Source organism: Lynx rufus, unplaced genomic scaffold (assembly GCF_022079265.1).
Source record: "Lynx rufus isolate CCGP_SWC_20201006 ecotype Redwood Valley unplaced genomic scaffold, mLynRuf1.p SCAF_20, whole genome shotgun sequence".
Classification (NCBI taxonomy): Eukaryota; Metazoa; Chordata; class Mammalia; order Carnivora; family Felidae; genus Lynx; species Lynx rufus.
The window spans coordinates 14,495,855-14,516,094 of record NW_025814835.1 but is presented as its reverse complement, the minus strand read 5'-3'; the positions used below and the strand labels follow the sequence as shown (position 1 = coordinate 14,516,094).

The 20,240-nt window shown below is 48.6% G+C and overlaps 1 protein-coding gene across 5 annotated transcripts in view; it reads left to right on the top strand.

Moving 5' to 3' along the window:
* The window catches only part of TNFRSF11A (TNF receptor superfamily member 11a), a 54,870-nt gene that overhangs the window by 4,303 nt on the left and 30,327 nt on the right, over positions 1-20,240 (top strand). For 4 of the 5 annotated variants that reach the window (XM_047086195.1, XM_047086193.1, XM_047086197.1 and 1 more), the window contains exon 1: positions 18,790-18,967. In XM_047086195.1, coding sequence (XP_046942151.1) covers positions 18,805-18,967 — 163 coding nt within the window. In that variant the 5' untranslated portion in view covers positions 18,790-18,804. Of the gene's footprint in view, positions 1-18,789; positions 18,968-20,240 lie in introns of those variants that run through there. The other variant, XM_047086194.1, reaches the window with a different exon arrangement.

Sequence of the window (20,240 nt, the reverse complement as noted above, 5' to 3'; positions counted from 1 at the left end):
TCCTATTTTTGAAGTACAGGGGAAAAAAATATCAGTGTTTTTTTCCCCACACGATGTGTGCAACGGACTAGGAATTTTGTCCAGGCCGCTCTTGTTTTGGTTTGTTTTTGGCTTGGTGTGTTTTTTGTTTTTGTTTCGCTGAGATGGGTCTGCACCCTGGTCATCAGCTTTACAGGTGATTCGCCCACAAGGGCACCTACCGTCCCGACCAGGTGGCCGCCCTGTGTCCCTGCAGCATCCTGAGCCCCACCCACAAGGGGAGCACCCCCGCCTGAGCACACAGCAGCCTGACCTCACCTGCGAGCACCCCGAGCTGGCCTGGGTAGCATTCTGCCCGGCAGGTGATTTTCCTTCCCAGCACTCCTCCTGGTTGGTCGCAAGTCATCCACTTTCTCTTTGTGTTTCCCTCTGCTTGCAGGGAGTGGGCTTCCTATAGGATCCCCTGCTAGACACTCATTTCATCCTTTCTGCCCCAAAACCCTGAGCCCAAAGAAACCCAGACTGAGACGGCCGGCTTCAGCAAAGCAGAAGACCTGGTCCTTCTGAAGTTCTTAGTGAGCTTTTGAGGTTGAGCCCCGAGTGGGCGGTGAGTGAGATTACACACAGCCCCATGTCTCTGTCCTCATTCTGAGAGACGCTGTCAGCCTGTTTCCTGCCAGAGAGACCGACGTGCCCAAGCGCCCCTGGCAGGCTTCCCCTCTGTCTCCGAAGTCAAGGGCTGGCACCCCCGTCCGCAGTTTGAAGCACATTCTTTGTGGATGTGTGCTGATGACTTGATACCTGTGTTTGTTTTGTGGGCCCCTCCTCTTCCAGCCTTTGATGTCTGTGGGCTCCCGCATTCAGGACAGGGAACTCACTCGTGAGCAAGAAAACAACCTGTACTCATTTATTTCGACAAAGTGAGCCCGTGCTTACCGCGTGTGGGACACCCCACAGCAGGCTGAGGGGACAGAGACCCCCCCCCCCAGCCCCTGTCTTCGGGAGGCACACTGACGTTTAGGATACCATACAGGAGGAGACCGGTTTCCTGGGAGCATTTTCCACGTGTGGTGGGCGCCCAGGACGAGGAGTGCTTTAACCTGCTTGAAAGAGTCTCTCCTTCCTTTCCTCCCAGTTTGTCCAAAGCCCAGAAGGAGGGACAAGAGGGCAGCGTCTGGGCTGGGGACCCACGGGTGGTTGGGGCCAGGAGGCATGACTGCAGTGTTTTCAGGGAACTCGTAAAAGGATGGCATCCCTGGATTTCCAAGGGCACGTGGGGGGGGAGGGCAGCACCAGCACTCAGGGGCCTTGAGGCCTGCAAAATAGTTTAGATGCTATCTTGCTGTATTGTGGGCTGGGAGGGTCATGATCAGATGCGTGCCTTATGGGGAAGGGTGTGTGTTGGGTGGGTGGGTGGGGGGGCAGTAAGGAGGCCACTGCCCTGGTTTCGGGAAGAGCTAGCAAAGGCTTGAATCAGGTCGGTGTAGTGGCGAGAAAAAGGAGAAGCCAAGTGCAGGAGTGATTTCGGAGTCAGCGGAGTTGTGCCAGGTGCCCACAATACAGGGGCAAAGGATGTGGTCGGACCTATTACTTAAAAAAACCAAAACCAAAACAAAACAAAACCCAAGGTGATAGATGTCAGAATAGAAGAGCTGACCATTTGGATGGTGTTTCTCACGGCTTATGAAGGAAACTTCTGTCTCAGGTTCAAGTAAAGGCTTTTTTCCCCCCTAAACAAGCAATAAAAGAGGGTGAATTTTAGGCTATTGAATCCCAGCTGCTCTGGATTATTTTATCGTGAGGAGGAGCCAAGTTCTTCACACCCCATACAGGTAAACAAGCCAAGAGCGCCCAAGGCACCAGGATCCACAGGAAATCTGTGTGCTCTGGAATTTAGAACCATATCCTGTCCTAAAGGTGTCTTTGAACCAGAAGTTCAGGATGTAGGCAAATCTAAAACTCAGGACTAAAGAGAGAGAAGCAGCCAGGGATCCCAGAGGGTCCATCATTAAAGCAGGTGCGACCTGACCCGCGGTCTCCCCACACTGGCCTCAAATATGTCACCTGCCCCCAGACAGAAGCAGTGTTTACCTTGGACCTATGGCTTAGCAAACACTTCTCGCTTGCACAAAACACAGTTTCCTGGTGACTTGCTAGTGCCTAAGAGGAATGTTTCCCTTTCTCTCTGCTCAGCTCCCTCCGGCCCACCCCCCCCCCAAAATCTAGCAGAGCAGGTGACGCAGAGGCCCGTCTGGCACAAGCAAGGTCCAAAAGCTGCCAGGTTTCCAAGTGGAAGGAAGAACCGACGGCAAAAACTAGCCTTCCAGTTTATCAGAGTAATAATAACTTATTACATTTCCTGTGCGCTGTTGAGAGTGCAAGAGCCACTTCCTCCAGCTACCAGAAATTTGAAGACTTTCCATTAAAAATGAGGAAGAAAAACCCTCTAACTTTTCGTGAATGCGATGGTTAAACCTGGCAAGTGGGGAGAGAGGACTGCGGTATTGCATAAATCCCAGGAAACACCACAGTGTTTGCACGTGTGGGTTCTCATGACATCCCCAAATGCAAAAACGAACCGCTTCCCTAAGGTACTGATTTAAAAAAAAAAAAAAAAAAAAGTTACTCTTTGTCACGTGTATCCTTACAAAAGCAAAAGTGTATCCTTAAGTAGCACAGACAGCTGCCAGACCCATATCCAGTTAAAGGAAATCTGTAAAGAGCCCTTCCCTCCTGTCAACTTTGTACCCAAGATACAAAGGCAGGATCCGTATGAAATTTTTTATGGTCATGGAGAACCTCTTCCATTGGAAAGCATAGTAGAGATTCACGTCTGCCTCTGCTACCCCAGTTAATAATTCCCAATATCAGGAACTTCCCTGTAGCAGACCTAAATCTAATATGTCACAATTTGACCCCATTTCCTCAAATTTGTTCTTTCATAGGGGTAAAGATCAGTTGGTCAGTGTTCTTTATTTTAATGTTTCCATTGTTGAAGATTGTTACCCGCAACTTCCCTCTGCCCAGAGTTATTCATGCTGGTTCCTTTAACCTCTCTGTCAGCCTTTTTTCCTTTCAATTCAGTGGATCCTGATTTTGTACTTACTGGCAAAAACCACAAACGAACAAGAGGCCAGAAGACCCCGTCAGACTTCTGCCACACCGCCTGTGACCAGGAAGGCTCCCTGTCTAGTAGGGAAGATAAGACAGCCTGGCACCCCTTGGAGCCACGAGGGTCTAAAGGTCTACCAAAGAGGAAGGGCGAGATGTCCAGGGGCACAGGGCGGGGCGGAGGGAGCCGAGTGGAGAGCCGAGCAGGTGCTGCATGACCTGGTCCTGGAAAGGCAGAGATGACTCCGAGGGCAGACAGCAGGGGAAGGGGCAGCGGTGGGGACAAGCAGAGCAAACCTGGAAAAATTGAATCCAGTCCTGACGTCTGGAGTCCAGGGCTGGCCGGAGACACCAGGAAAGGATAAGAGACCACCTTGAGGGGTGGAGGGGCTGTGTGAACAAACATCAGGAGCTGGGACTCTGCCCTGTGGAGAGTGTGGCCCCTGGACCCAGCATCTGCACGACCTGGGAACTTGATTAGAAATGCACATCCTCGGGGCGCCTGGGTGGCTCAGTCGGTTGAGCGTCCGACTTCGGCTCAGGTCATGATCTCACAGTTCGTGAGTTCGAGCCCCGCGTCGGGCTCTGTGCTGATAGCTCAGAGCCTGGAGCCTGTTTTGGATTCTGTGTCTCCCTCTCTCTCTGACCCTCCCCCGTTCATGCTCTGTCTCTCTCTGTCTCAAAACTAAATACACATTAAAAAAAAAAAAAAAAGAAATGCACATCCTCAGGCCCTACCCAGTGTCTACGGAGTTGGAAATTCTGGAGGTAGGGCCCAGCAATCCAGTTTAACAACTTCCCCAGGGCATTCCGATGGCAGCGTAAGGTTGAGAACCGCTGTTAACAGACCAGGGGATCCAGTAAAAAGGTTTTGAGCTCGGCTCTAAATTCATAGTTTGTGACCGAGTACGTTAAAAACACCTGCCATTTGTTGAATCCCTCTTGTGAGCTGGGGATGGGATGCCTCTTGTGAGACAGGTGCTGGGTGCTTTACATAGATTATCTCTCTTGTTTTTTTTTTAATGTTTATTTATTTATTTTTGAGAGAGTGAGAGAGAGCAGGGGAGGGACAGAGAGAGAAAGAGAGGATAGAATCCCAAATAGACTCCACGCTCAGCCGAGAGCCCGACGCGGGGATCGAGCCTACGAACCGTGAGATCATGACCTGAGCCGAAATCAAGAGTGGATGCTTCACCGACTGAGCCACCCAGGCGCCCTTAGATTATCTCTAATCCTCAGTCCACTTTGGCCAGGACGGTGGGGAAAATGAGGCCCAGAGAGGCCCAAGTGGCACAGTTCATTAGTGTTGGTGCTGGAGCTCCTCCCAAGAGTCCTCTCCAAGGGCATGGCCTTACCCCCTCCGGGGAGCTGCTCATACAGTCTGCATGGCAGGGTGGGGACCAGAGCAAGGCGGTTTAGGAGCGGGGGGGGGCAGGGGGGGGGGACAGAAGCAAGCTTTTTAGTGTATCAGAAATCCTGTAACCAGTCTGCAGTTGTGACCAAGGGTGCACGCTCGTGTGGGCTTTCTCTTACTGTTATTATGCAAAAAGAAAAATGCTGTGACTTTAAGGCCAGTAAAGTTTAAACAGGCACCCAGAGCACATAGCACAGGGTCTGTGGGCCAGTGATCCCTGACTCAGGAGGAGAAGAAATGTGATGGATTGAATCACCTCTGTCATTTCCTGAGGCAAAGGCATCTCTGCCTCCTCCGTGCTCCCCCAGCAGAAATAAGCTGTGCGATAGCCCTGCTCCTGCTAGGACACCCCACGGTCCTGTGTGTGTCCCCCACCCCCCACCTCCCTGCCACCTGCTCGGCTCTATCCTGGTTGGGGTGGGGGTGGAGACAAGATGGGCTAAAGGTAGGTTAAATGTAGTTCTGTTACATTTTTTCAAAAATTTTTAATGTCTGTTTATTTTTGAGAGAGACAGTGTGAGTGAGGGAGGGAGAGAGAGAGAGGGAGACACAGAATCGGAAGCAGGCTCCAGGCTCTGAGAGCACACAGCCGGACGCGGGGCTCGAACTCCTGGACTGGACCGTGAGATCATGACCTGAGCCGAAGTCGGACGCTTAACCGACTGAACCACCCAGGCGCCCCAGTTCTGTTATATTTTTAAAGGCTCTGTGTGTCTTAGTATTACTATGATCACAGTGAATTTGGGGACTCCTCTCTTGCCCCAAATTTGGATGTGTCTACCATGGCACAAGTCTAAATCCTTCCTATTCCCAACAATTGTTTTTCAATGCCTTACGACTCACTGCACTAAGTAGTGGGAGAAAAGTTCCAAAAAGAAAGAGGGTCAGAACGCACATAGCCTCTGGTCATTGTCAGGGCTTGAGATTTCCCCTGGAGTGAGAGAGGGAGCCTCCAGTGGGGTTTGGGTGGGTAATAACACATATTACTAATGCACAATAGCAAGAAACCTAGAAATAGACCCCAAGCCTGTGACAATGGAGCGTAAGACACAGGGGCAATTAAATTCAGTGGGAACACAACCGGAATCGGTCTTAAATGTTAACCCATTCATTTCTAATAGTTACAAGGTTTAGAAATGTCTTTAATGAAATCATAAAAAAATTGCCCCCTTCCGATGAGCTCAGGTTTTCTATGGCCCACTTGGGGTCCCTGTGATCAGGCCGTTAAGGTCATACTTATGGGTAAGACTACAAATGAGCAAACCATCAGAATGTACAACTGATCGGTTGTCGCCTGAACTGTGCAGAGCAGTCCTCGCGGGCCTGGGAATGCAGAGGTGATGAGGTCCAGCTGCTCCGCCTGGGGAGCAAATCTCCAGTGACCTCACGGAGGGCTCTTCCGGGGTGAGAGGCACTCTGTTCCCGGGCGTTGGTGACGGGCAGGAGGCAGGAGCAGCTGTATGTGTGCGGGTTGGGCAGATCTGTGTTCTGTCCCTATTAGAAAAGAGAATTTGAGGGCCACCTGGGTGGTTCAGCTCGTTAAACGTCCGACTTCGGCTCAGGTCATGACCTCATGGTTCGTGGGTTCAAGCCCCACATTGGGCTCTGTGCTGACAGCTCAGAGCCCGGAGCCTGCTTTGGGTTCTGTGCGTCCCTTTTTCTCTGCCCCTCCCCTGCTCCCTCTCTCAAAAATAAATAAACATTTAAAACAAATTTTTTAAAAAAAGAATTTGAGCCTGAGTTTTTGGGTTTTTGTTGGTTGTGTGTGTGTGTGAGAGAGAGAGAGAGAGAGAGTCAGTGGGAGGCGGGGCACGAGTGAGTACGGTGCAGAGAGAGAGAGAAGCTGGGCTTACCCAAAGTAGGGCTCTTGTTTTACGCAAGGCAGGACTCCCGCTCAGCCGATGTGGGACTCAAACTCATAAACCATGAGATCATAACCTAAGCTGAAGTCCGACGCTTAACGGACTGAGCCACCCAGGCACCCTGGAGAAGAGATTTCTAATCTCATTTGCAACCCCCTCCCCCGCCCCCATTATCTCTAATTTTTGCCAAATTGGTGGAACCCTTCCAAGCCCAAGCTTGGGAGTTCAAATTTGATCCAGAACTAGTAGAAAACTGTATCTTCTGTAAAGTAAGTTATGAGATCACAATGGTCCAGGTAAAGTATTCATCGATTTAACAAGAATTTGAGCATTTGCTACACGCCTAGCGCTGGTCCAGCCTGCTCACCACTAACCGTACAGCAGACCACTGCATAGACCTTGAGGATGCAGGACGTTAAGGAAAGTAAAGCCTCTCGCATAATACCTGGCACACACTAGGTGTTTTATAATGGCCAATTCTTCCTTCACTCCCATTCAGGATAAATGGCGTCTGTATCCAGCAATGGGAGAAGTGGTTCTCAACATCCATTATACAGACAGAAGGATCGTGCAGTGCTCGGGGAAGTGACAGTGTTCTGGCTCTGGGTCTGTAATGTAATCTCTGACCTCGCTACCCCAAGACCAGCGGCAATCACCTGGAAGCCTGTTAGAAATGCAGACTCTTGGGGCCTGCCCCAGACCTACTGAATCAGACGCTGCGTTTTCATAAGACCTCCAGGTGATTCTGTGCACATTCGAGAAGTGAAGTGGACTTCACTCCGAGGGCCAGGGGCAGTTTCTCTGGCCACTGTGGGGGCTAGTGACCTTATAAGCTTGGTGCATTCCCAGAGTGAAGGCAGGGCCTAGAAAGCGCCTTGGCCTCCAGCAGACCTGCAAATGCTCTTGGATTTGCAGGGGTCACTGCCTTTTAGTACAGGAAAGAAGAAAAAGTAGTTCTCATCTCATATGAATACAAGTTAAAAAAAAAAAAGATTCAGGAAGGGCGAGAGGAAGGGAAGAAAGGAAAGAAAGAAGAAAGAGAAAAGGGAAGGAAAAGAAACAAAAAGAAAAGGAAAGAAGGAAGGAAAGAAAGACCTTAACTGGGAGAATAAAGGAGCATTCACTGGGGCCTGTTGGGTGATACCATAAGGAGTCAAAGCCATCCTAATTACTGTGTTTAGGAAACAAACCGTCCTGGCACTTTCCTTTCAAGTAGCCCACAGCTGCAAACTTGTCTCCCTCTTTATCTGTCTGGAAGACAAAGACACTTGCAATTAAGGTTTTGAAATGCAAGGTTATTTCTTCATTTTCCCCAGGGCCACATGTTTTCTTTTCAAAGAGCAGAGATAATGAGTGTATTGTGAGGAAAGTAAGAAAGAGGGTGGAGCAAAAATCAATGCACCTTTGATAGGCCCCTTCTGAGTAAGTGCGGCCTCCTGGTTTTCCTTAAGGAGCACACCTGGAGCCAAGGTGGTCAGGGGAAGGTGCTGCAGGGTCCACACAAAGCAACTGCCAAGATCGCCCATCAGGTCAGTTCAAGGCTTGCTAAGTCAAAATGGCGTCAAGAGAGAAGTTACTTTTATTTATTTATTTTTGAGAGAGAGAGAGAGAGAGAGAGAGGGAGAGAGAGAGAATCCCAAGCAGACTCCTCGCTGTCAGCGCAGAGCCTGCTTCGGGGCTCAAACTCAGGACCCTTGAGGTCATGACCTGAACCGAAATCAAGAGGCGGACGCTTAGCTGACTGTGCCACCCAGGCGCCCGAGTCTATGTTTTTAAGGTGTTTTTTAATCAAACCTGACGTCAGTCAGATTTTTTTTCTGTGCGTAATATCTATTCCTAAAAAAATCTTATGGCAAAATGTTTAAGATTGTAAATTTGATGTTATTTTATCACAATTAAAAATTAAAAAAAATTTTTTTTTTTTTTAACTCTTAGGGCAGATGATGGGGCGCCTGGGTGGCTCAGTCAGTTGAGCGTTCGCCTCTTGGTTTCCGCTCAGGTCATGATCTCACAGTTCGTGGGTTCGAGCCCCACTTCGGGCTCTGTGCTGACCACTCAGAGCCTGGAGTCTGCTTCCAATTTTGTGTCTCCCTTTCTCTCTTTCTCTCTCTCTACCCCTCCCCGGCTCGCTTGCTTTCTCTCAAATATAAACATTAAAAAAAATTTTTTTTAATAAAATAAGTAAAATAGAACTATGGCAGATGTTGTAAGGCCTGCCTAGTAATGAAAATAGCATGAAGTGCTAATTATTTAACCTTTGATGGTGTTAAGTCAACGTCCCAGGTGAACCTGAAGTCAGCACCACACAGTCTGGGTGCTGCAGGGATGTACTAACTCACGATCCGGATGATTCTGGAATCAGTTGTGTGACTTCCTGTGCTGTCCTCCCTCACTGCATTAGTCACATGGACCTTCCTGCTCTTCCTGATCAAGCCTTGCACACTCTCGGGTTTTGCAAATGCTCCCTGCTCCTTACGTCCACCTGGGAATAGTCCTCCTCCTGATACTCGCTGTGAACTTGGCTTGTTCCTTCACTTTATCCAGGTCTCCACTGAATGTCGTCTTACCAGAGGGTGCCCTTCTGAGCCCGTTATAGCTTACCCTGTTTTATTTCTTCCGTCACACCCATTACAACCAGATTTCACTTTATGTTTATTTATTGTCTTGTGTGGACTATAAGCAAGGACGCACTCTTTCTCCCCAGGACCTCCCTGCTCCCTCTTCTCTGTCCCTCCACCTGTCCAAGCACCTGCCTTCTTGTCACCCTGCTCTGTCTCTGCCCCTCACCTCTCCCTGCACGGCTTTGTGCGCCTCCCTCTGTGATTGCTTCCCAGTCCAAGAGCTGGGCCCACGTTCTCGCTCTTTCCTTGCCAGTGAGGGCCATATCCAGGAGCTTAATGGGACTTGGCTTTTTCCAATACATGCACCAGTTCCTGAACCGCTGTGTGGGTCTCTGTTACAGTCGTCTTTCCTCTCTCTCTGTGCCTGTATCCAGTGCTAAACGCTTTGAGAGGCCAGGGATGGGCTAATTTCTTTAGTCTGGCACCAAGCCAACCCCTTGCCCAGGTACGTGAGGGCTCAGTACAGACAGCTTTGAAAGTGTGATGATAGAGCTTTTAAAGAGATAGATGCTGCCTGTCATTAAACCCTAGACTGGAGCAGAATGTGTCTGCTGGTCATGAGCTTGAGGAATGACAGGCAAAGGAGGGAGTGTCCTTAGTTTTTATTTGCACAGTGAGTAAATGAATCACAACCCCTTTATGGAAGGTAGTCTGCACGTGGGGAGGGGGTTGATTTCATATTTGTGATTTTCCGTGAGCCGGTAGGAGTTGACCAGCTGTGATGAATGCCCTTCGAGTTGGCGTTTTCCCTCCTCTTTGTCACTGGAAGCATATTCATTAAATGCATTTTAGAATGCCCCAGACCCTTCAGCAGCAGGTCAGTTAGCAGAGTATTTGTGACCATCGTGACTTCCTTCACAATCTCTGAAACAAACTAGACACATTTTTTCCTGTTAATCAGAGACTACTTGAGCCTCGTTTATAGCAGGTGTTTTTTCTTTTTTAAAAATGTTTTAAAGTTTATTTGTGGAGGAATAGGTTCTACTTACATAAGTGGGTTCGAAAAAAGCTTAGGGTGGAAAGCCGCCACCGTGGGGCAATAGCACCCAAGGTGAGCTAGCGAGGTAGTGTAATGGGATCACGAGTAACTGGTTTTATCACCTGCAGAAAATTACTTAACATCTGACGCCAATCTGTCACAAACTCCACTTGCCCCCAGACCCTTTGCTTCTTACACGCACAAGTTGATGATTCTTGTCTGATTGTTTGCTCCACGTTCACGTGTGTAAGATCTTGTTTTCTTCACGTTCACCACATGGGTAATGTCTTATGAGCTCGATAAATACGGAGACAAAAGCGTTGTCTGGGGTTCTGGTCTCCTCCTGGACATTAGTCTTTTGTATTCAATTCTGCGTCCACTCTCTTGCTGGACAGAACCCAGACTCGTAGTCTGTGACATTTATTTATTTATTTTGAGAAAGAGAAAGTATATGCAAGCGGGGGAGGGGCAGAGAGAGAAGGAGGGAGAGAAATCATTTATTGAGGGCAGAGGGAGAGAATTGATTGATTGATTGATTGCAGAGAGAGAAGGAAAGAGAGAATCCCAAGCAGGTTCTGTGCTAAGAGCGCAGAACCTGCTGCAGGGCTCAAACCCACGAACCTAGACGTAGTGACTTGAGCCGAGATCAAAAGTCAGATGCTTAGCCGACTGAGCCACCCAGGCACCATAACAGATCTTTTTTTCTTCAAGAGCTGTGTGTAAGATATACATCTGTGAAATGAATTATATTTTATTTTTTTTTTAAGCTTGTTTATTTTGAGAGCAAGATCAGGGAGGGGCAGGGGCAGAGAGAGAATCCCAGGCAGTTTCTGTGCTGTCAGTGCAGAACCCAACGTAGGGCTCAAGCCCACGAACCATGAGATCACGACCGGAGCTGAAACCAAGAGTCGGACGCTTAACCAACTGAGCCACCCAGGTGCCCCAGTGGATTATATTTTAAACACTCAGGGTGTTTTCTGTTTAAACCCTCTGATTCTCTGAATCTACTTGCATTATGACTTGGGCCACATACCTGGCTGATTTAACGGTGTCTCCAAGTCCTTGGTGTGTGCCATAGCTCGGGGTCTCCCCAGCGAGGGGAGTATGCTAGGTGATCTCTTGGGTGCATGGGGGATTCTCCAAAAGCCGCCCCTTTGTTCTCTGTGTGCTTTTACAACATGCGATCTTTATAGGTGCCTGTGTCCTGTTCTGAAGTATGAAATGTGAAGCTTTGGTTTGAACAAAAGAAAAAGGAGTCTATTACTCTGCACACCTGTAGGCTTGAATTTCTATCAAGTTTATCTACAATGAAAACGTCTAGAAGGGCATTTGGTCAGAACTCAGTTATGTCCTAGTTAACAACAGTCACTGGCAGATACGATCTAGCAGCCGCTTTATCAGCAGACGCCCTGAGTAAACTGTCTCTGCCCTCACCCAAGAGTGGCTTATGTCACGGACTGAACCCCCAGACAGAAAACCACTGAAATGACTCTGACCGTTTGTCACGATTTCAATCCCATGAGAAAAGCACTTCTTTATGTGAAATCACACATGCTTTAAAAAAAAATAAACCTCTTTGATGAAAAACACTCCTCCCCCCACCCCGCCCCCAATCCCCAGAGCTGGGTTGGCCCCTAGCTGGCCAGAGCTAGGTTACAAGTGAACAGGGAAGGTGCACTCAGGGAAACTGTCAGGACTCCAGAACTTACTGCAGGTCCCCACTCTTTCTTTGCCATCCTTTTTCCCCTTTCCAGTGACAGTGTTTCCTTTACCCCCTCGGGGAATGATCTGATGTAAGTAATGTACGCTCACTAATCCTCAGGTGTGCGCGTGAGCGTTTGCCCCCCACCATTGACCGCTGGCCAGGGGTCCACCACTGTGCTGAGTGAATAATGCAGTTCCCTCACTTCATTCCCCCACAGCTTGCTAGAGAGGTCTTCTAGCTTCAAAGTGAGGAAGCAGAGTCTCAGTTTTTATGAGTATTGCTGCTTGCCAGGACTACCTGATTTACGTGAATGGTCACATCTGATCCTCACTGCAGGGGGAGGAGTGCAGTTATTAGCCCCATTTTACAGGTGAGAAGACTGAGGCCTTAGAATTGCCCTCTCCCTTGTCCTCCAATTGTAGAAACGGAGACGGTTTTACTAAAGCGACGTCAGGCATTCGTCTATCCCAGCCAAACTGGAAGCTGAATTTGGAGGACTGGGGAAAAAAATCCTGCCCTGAAGTCCACTGCCCTAACCAGTGTGCCGCCTGGCCAGGCCCTTCCTCCTGTTTCACCTCTTTCCGAGTTCTCCTGGCCCCTCCCTCTGTCCTGCTAAATTCCTGCATGATGGCATGTCAGGCTTTATTTGAGTTGGTCATTCATTTTTCTTTTTTACTGTAGGGACCTATCTTATCAGACTTCTGAGCTACCAATGAGTCCTATGACATTTCTACTTCTAGTTATGAACTTGCAACCAAGAAGCGTGAGGGCAGGATGCTTTCTGTCACTAGACATGACTCAAGACTAAAGTAGAGACCGGCATCTGGAAGCTCCTGGAGGAGAGGCGCTAAGAAAGGAGCAAAGCTGAAAAGGTCCCCCAGAACATCTCGATTTGAAGGGGTTTTCACACACTAACTGGGGTGTCCGTGAGGGGAGACACTTGAGATCTCTCCGGCCTGCGGTTCTCAGCCAGCCCAGAAAAAAAGACCCTCAGCAGAATTTGCTGAGTCGCCCTGATCCCTGATCCGTTGAGCCTCATCTTTTGTTTGTTGTTCGTTTGTTTCTCGAAACAAAGGCTTCAGAGACAGTTTCCTGGAGTGAGACAGTCCTAGTTCTGGGGGACACAGGTGACTAGTAATCTCTTTGTATTCTATTCTGAGTAGGAGCAATTTCAACAGTGACTTTCTTTTAGGATATTGTTTCTCAAGGACAGCAGGACTATTAAGTGAGGTGTAATTTTCACATTTCATAGTTTCTCTCTTAACACAAACCACGTCTTTCAGTTCGACTGTAACAGTCAGAAATTTGATACTATCTTGACTTAAATTATAACCAAATTTCTCAAATATAGTCACGGATGATATTTTATAAAATAAAATCTATGGAAAATCCCTCGTTTGTTTTTCTGGGTTGGGTTCTTTTCCTCTTGATTTGACAGAAGGGGCCAAGCTTCTTTCTGCTTTGTTATATGTCAGTATGAATTTTCAGCAGAGCCAGCAAGTAATTTTAGTATCCATAATGACTTTCACTACAATTGGGTTGCTTAACAGCACAAAAAATAAATATTTAAGTCAACCTTCCCTACGGGATCTAAATATAGACCCACCGGTCTCTGTAGCTCCACCGGCAAAGGTGTTATCTTTCCTCGGCTTAGGGTTTTTCAGAATTAGATCCAACGTGGCTTTGCATTGGGAGATAAATCCATGCAGCTTTGTAAAGAGAAACTTGATGTCCAATTTATCATCTTCCTCGTGCCTCACAAAGCCTTGCTCCGGCTGTGGACACGCTTATTCCGGGCGAGTTCGTCATCTGTTAAAATAAACAGCCTGTGTGCCCTGAGAAAAAAATATACACACGACACAAAACATACAAGAGAGTAAAGCAACAGAAGGCCAGTAAGTTAAATGTATCGTCTCGCCATTTTAACTCCTCTTTCTAGGGCTTTCCAAGGAATCTATGTGGGGGGGGGGGGTTGGCAAAGCATATTTGCTATAAACAGACTCCAGTGTTCCTTATCAATCTGGGGAAAGTCTTTTAGAAAACAAAGGCTAGTTGATATAAACCTGTGGGTCAAACATCATTTTTGTAGTTTATTAAGAGCTATAGTAGAGGGGCGCCTGGCTGGCTCAGCGGGTTAAGCGTCTGACTTCGGCTCAGCTCATGGTGTCACGGTTCCTGGTGCTTCGGCTCCTGTGTCTGCTTCTCTCTGCTCCTCCCCTGCTCACGCTCTGTCTCTCAAAAATAAATAAACATTTAAAAATATATATTTTAAAAAAGAACTGTAGTAGAACCCTGTCGATACATGGCTTTTTTTTTGTTTGTTTTTAAATAAGACTTGTAAGTACCATCGTATTCCCCAAAACACAAATGCTGCTGACAGGCCTGACCCCAAGCTGGCCTCCAGGGCACCTGTTCTGTGGATGTGGATAGGTGTCCCCAGTGGATCACAGGTCAGTTCTCCCTTCACACCTGCAAGGGGGATGCAGCAGGGGACGGGCGGTGCTGGCACCTGCCGGGAGAAGTGACAGGGAGACTTCCCCCAAAGCCTGTGGTTACTTTTGAGTTTTGTATCATGTCACTGTATTCTTTATTTAATAACTGGAAAGTCAAAAAGTGGTGCTGCTTTGTTTCATGAAAACAGCTATGGCTCAAAAGCTCTATTGTTTCAGCAGGAAACAAGCCAATCATAAAGGAGTTCTGGAACAAAAAGATCTAGATAACTAACAGGTCGTGCGTGTCTCGATGCAGTTGCCAACGGCCTTTTGCTGTTGCATCTTGAGCAAAGAAAGGAGACTGCAGGGTTAACACATCACCCCTTCTGCTAACTTCCCCTACTCCCCAAGTGACTGTGCTTTTGTAACATTTGAGCGGGAATGGCTTTTTATCAAATTCCTGCCTTACTAGGATCACTACCAACAATAATAGCCACCTCACAACCACCGAGAGCTCGGCCTTGGAGGATGGAGTTAGGCCCAAATTCTGAGCAGCTGGAAGGAAAGCCTGAGGACCAGCAGGGGCTCCAGGAGCCTGGGCGCTCACCCCAGCCTGGGTGCTGGTGAGATGGTAGACCTGAGAGCTGTGATCTGTAGGAAGGGGGTGCCTGGGTGGCTCTGTTGTTTGGGCATCTGATCTTGATTTCAGCTCAGGTCATGATCTCCTGGTTTGTGGGATCGAGCCCCGTGTCAGCACAGAGCCTGCGTGGGGATTCTCTTTCTCTCTCTCTCTCTCTCTCTCTCCCTCTCAAAAATAGATTTAAAAAAAACCACACCTACAATCCTTAGGCAAAAGGAGGGATCGGACTAAGAGAGACTGGGGGGCATCCATGCATTCACACCAAAAAATGGCTTTCAAAGGATGTACTTGGCAAGACATGCAGGCAGGAGGAGACTGGCATAAGAGAGCTCCGGGCATAAAGGAGAGGGGGCGCAGGCTAAGTGGAGACCAAGCTAGGCGGGCAGGACTCAGGGACTTGGAAGCTGGGGGCACAGGCAGGTGGAGCGAGCCTGGCCTGCAGCATCGTGAGACAGGTCCCCAGGGGACCAGCAGAAGCAAGACAGGCCGGTGGATTTCCTAATAGTTACCAACCCAGGTACTGCAGCCGGGAGAACAGCCCTGGAACCCGTCCTGGGAGTGGAGCACGGGATCCGAGCGAGGCCGACACACGGCCGGCTCCACGTGCTGCGTGTGAGGTCAGGGAGCCGCTCAGGCCTGTAGCAAGAGGGTTCGTCCTACAGCTGCATCTCTGCAAGTGGAGGCAAAGAAGGTTGGCAGAGACAGCCAGGATGGAGGAGCAAAAAGGACAAAGGCATGGCTTGCCTTCTCCTGAGTGTGCAGGCACCCTAAAGAAAATTTTCCAGATTCCTTTTATTTACCTGCAAGCCATATTTCCTTACATGTACGTATAGGTAGCCTTTTAGGTTGTATATATATTCCATTTTGAAGGTTTGAAGGCATCCTGCAGAGCATATAACGTGCCTAAAGAACCAAATAGCGTTGTAAGCTGTGCCTCGAATTAGATTAATGCCCTAATTGCCTGCCTCACCGTGGCAAATCTTCCAGTAGCAAAATTGTTGCCGCTGCTGCTTAAAAGATCTGTAATGCTATAGCTCTGTCAAGTAGATATGTCGGTTTGGGGGTGATGAAGATGTTCTAGAATTATATGGCCATGGTGGTTGCACCGCTTTGTGAATATACTAAAACCCACTGAACTGTACCCTCTCAAGGGGTGAGTTTTATGTGAGTTATATATTGATTTTTTTTTAATTTTTTTTTTCAACGTTTATTTATTTTTGGGACAGAGAGAGACAGATCATGAACAGGGGAGGGGCAGAGAGAGAGGGAGACACAGAATCGGAAACAGGCTCCAGGCTCTGAGCCATCAGCCCAGAGCCTGACGCGGGGCTCAAACTCACGGACTGCGAGATCGTGACCTGGCTGAAGTCGGACGCTTAACCGACTGCGCCACCCAGGCGCCCCGATTGATTTTTAAAAAAGAAGACAACGTTCGGGTGTAAAGTCACAGTCAGCTTAGGAGAGAGAAATGAATTCGAAAGAATTGTCTGTTGAGGAGCTGGGACATCTGGTCACCTCTGGAATCAGTGACTTGGCCCTTTTTTGCCAGAAGGTGTGAAATCCCTGGGCTCGAAAATGGATGGGCGGAGTGAGTCACAGCCACACTCCTGGGTGGGCAAACGAATTGTCCACATGTTCACGTCAGCTGGTGCTCAACAGGAACCAGGCTTTGGAACCCAGGACGCAGCCTGACAGTGTGCTAAGCAGCTGCTTCAGGGGTAGACCTTTTACCAAATTCCCCTAAAAAGAACCTCTCTGTGGGTAACATAAAGCCTATGCTTATCTTCCAGAGACTGCTGCAGCTTTCGTCTGGGTCAGAAGCAATTGATAACCTTTACTATCTGAAATGAGGCCTGACCACATGTTTCTCTTGTTTGCCTTTGTCATCAGTAAGGCAGGAGTGTTCGCATAATCATTAGGCTCAGATGAGTCCTAGTTGGGAGAAGTTGCATTGACCACACTCAGCTTTGCCGGTTCTCTCCTGTTCGTCTTCCACGTGCATCTGTTGCCTTGCCAGTCGCAGACCAGGGCTGCCTCCGGGGGAACGGATTCCCATTACAACAAAAAGAGAGAACGGAATGGAGGGATGGTTTCTGTTAGGTCACCCTTCCTGGTTTCCACCGGGCTCGCCGCTCGGCCCTTAAGCCCTACCCCGCACCAGCTCGCGGGGACCATCCAGCTTGCAGGGTCCCAAGTCCCCGGGAAGGGTTGTCTGGGCTTAGTCCACATACAGCCTCCCTGGCACACGTGACCCCAGGAACACATTCAGCGTTCTCATCGACCTCAAAGTAGCCCTCCCTGCCCCCTCCCTCCCGGAAGCCCTGTGTCTGGCCCGCGGGAGGCCGGAGAGGGCCGCATTGGCTGCGTCCCCCCCACCCCCACTCAGCTAGCCTCGGGTTTTCTGGCTGTGGTGCCTTCTTCATAAAACTTCCTTCCATAACTGAGGTATTTTGAGAATGCTGGGCTTCTTCTAAGCTGCTATTTCCACACCTTCCAACCAGGCTCTTTAATATGCAGATGACGCCCTCTGCGGGGGGGCTCAGTCATTGCTGTCCCCCACCACTCTGCTGATGGCCTCCCTCGCCACCCTGACCCCATGCGCCATTTTAGGCCTCGGAACTGTTCTAAGTTCTCTCCCTTCCTCCCTCTCCCTACCTCCCCCTGCCAGTTCCTTTTCTCTCATCTGGCCCATCTCTACGTATCCTGTAAGACTGAGCTCACTTATCAGAGTCCTTAGGACACCCTCCCTGGCCTTCTCAGGCTGAGGCAGGATCTGCCTCTGCGGGGGACGCACGCCGGTGTGTATAAGCCCCTTGAGGGCAGGGTTTGTAACTTCGGATCCCTGAGCCCCAGCAGGCGGGCAGCCTTTGGTGACTTTTGAGCCAAATCCAGCTGTTGTGCCACACCGTTCTGTTTCTGACCTGCCTGCCTGTCGACAGGACTGTGGTGGTGTTTCTTGCACACTGAGAAAGCTGATGCAGAAGGAGCTTTCCTGTGGCAAAGTGATAAGAATCTCTGAGTGATTGCAGGGGACTTGGCTTTTTGTTTTGTTTTACGTAGATGGGCAGATCTGGAAATTGTATCTAGAATTGTACAGAAAGGAAACAGAGGCTCAAAAAGCTTAAGCGGACAGTTGCGGGGGGCGGGGGTGGGGGGGGATCCTCTCAGCCAGCAGGCCGCAGGACCCAGAGCTCCAACCCTGCAGTGTTCTTGTAACACGTTGTTGTCCCACTTTAAAAAATTCTCCGTGTGTTTCGATTCTAAGAGGTAAGCAGTATTAAACATCTTTTTTTTTTAATTTTTTTTACATTTTATTTACTTTTGAGAGAGAGAGAGACAGAGAAGAGCACACGTGGGGGAGGGGCAGAGAGAGGGAGACACAGAATCCGAAGCAGGCTCCAGGCTCCGAGCTGTCAGCACAGAGCCCGATGCGGGGCTCGAACCCACGAACTGTGAGATCATGACCTGAGCCGAAGTCAGTTGCTTAACCAACTGAGCCACCCAGGTGCCCCTAAACATCTTTTAAAGCTCAGAGAATGTCTGGGCTGCCTGGGTGGCTCAGTCGGTTAGGCATCCGACTCTTGATTTTCGCTCAGGCCATGATCTCATGGTTCATGAGTTCAAGCCCCGCATCGGGCTCTATGCTGATGGTATGGAGCCTGCTTGGGATTCTCTCTCTCTTCCTCTCTCTCTGCCCCACATGCGCGTGCTCTCTCTCTCTCTCTCTCAAAATAAATAAGCTTAAAAAAACTCAGAGAAAGTCTGTAAGACCAAATTTGACATCCCTTGTGGACAATATGTATATTAAGGGGCCTCCTTATGTTCTACGGTTTTATGACCAAAGTTGCTGAGCGTGTATCTGTCCACCATGTGACCGTAATCCATCATATTACCATGAGCAGAACTGGAATATTTTTAAATGCTTAAATGGGTTTTAACGCCAGTGCCGACTGGTTTCGTACATTCGTAGTGGGGAATATAGGGAAGTGGCATTGCAGGGAGGCGGTATCACAAAGAGCAGTTTCAGGACTGTTGATGGTGTTTTCCTAGGCTTGTCAGAAATGGAATTTGGTGATTCACTTTTTGCTGTATCCAGAAAGGACTTGTGCAAAATCTCTACCTGGTGTCAATTTCCTTTGCAGGTGACTTTTCAGATCACCCCTCCGTGTACCCATGAGAGGCATTATGAGCGTTTTGGACGATGCTGTCATAAATGTGAACCAGGTTTGTGTGTCTGAGTCACCTTCCCTTGCCCCTCAAAAGCGGGTGGAGCTCTCATTTATTTCTTAATCCAAGGAATAACTTCTATCCTGCCGGATTAAAAAAAAAAAAAACAAAAACGAAATTGGATCAACTTTTTTTTTTTTTTTTTTTTTTTTAAATTTTTTTTTTCAACGTTTATTTATTTTTGGGACAGAGAGAGACAGAGCATGAACGGGGGAGGGGCAGAGAGAGAGGGAGACACAGAATCGGAAACAGGCTCCAGGCTCTGAGCCATCAGCCCAGAGCCCGACGCGGGGCTCGAACTCACAGACCGCGAGATCGTGACCTGGCTGAAGCCGGACGCTTAACCGACTGCGCCACCCAGGCGCCCCTTGGATCAACTTTTTATGGCAGTGGCAGGTAGCACTGCGTGTCACCCTGAAGACAAAAACCTTTCTCTCAATAGATAAAATCACTTAAAAATCAAAAGCAATTGCAGAAACTGCTACTTAATTTATGCTGGAACACAGTTTTCTAAAACGCTATTTCTTGAGAAACCGTGGTTTTAAAAACCATATTTTAGCACTTTGCAATTCAAACTTACAACATACAAAATGTAACTCTTCTTTAAAAGTATTTTACAGAAAATTTGGGGAGGGGGGGAATACCATACTGGAATTGTTGCTGCTGAAAATTGCCTACACCCTATTAAACCTTCTCCCCACGCACCTGCTGAGGGGCAGAAGGCGGACCGGTTACCTCTCCCCCATAGTTGCTCTGCCAGATTGTGGCCAAGTGTTTCTACAGCCTCAGTAAAGCCCCAAGTCCGTGGGGTCCTCACTCATTCATTGTTCTAGAAACCGTGGTTACATTACAAGAGGATCCTTTAGATATTCAAGATGTAAATATTTTTCAGATGTGCAGAGCAAGAGCTGGTGATTTTCGTGAGCATGCATGCATGTGTGTGCATGTGCGTGCATGTGTGCGTGTGCGTGTGCATGCATGTGTGTGCATGCGTGTGTGTGTAGTACTCTTTAGTCAAACTGAGTTACCTGTGAGCCCCCAGTATATGTAGAACAAAAGAAGTTAAGTCTCCAGATTGACAGCAGAGGGGATTTTGGAGATGGGAGGGCAGGGGTAAGGTGAAATTCTTGTTTAGCCCCCAGGGAACCCCTCAAGTTCTACAGTTACCTGTTAGAAAACCATCCTCCTTTTCCCTGGTCAGCAGAGATGTAGGGTGGAAAGGATGATGTTTTACTTAGATGAGCTAAAAGGCCGCTCACCTTGAGCACAG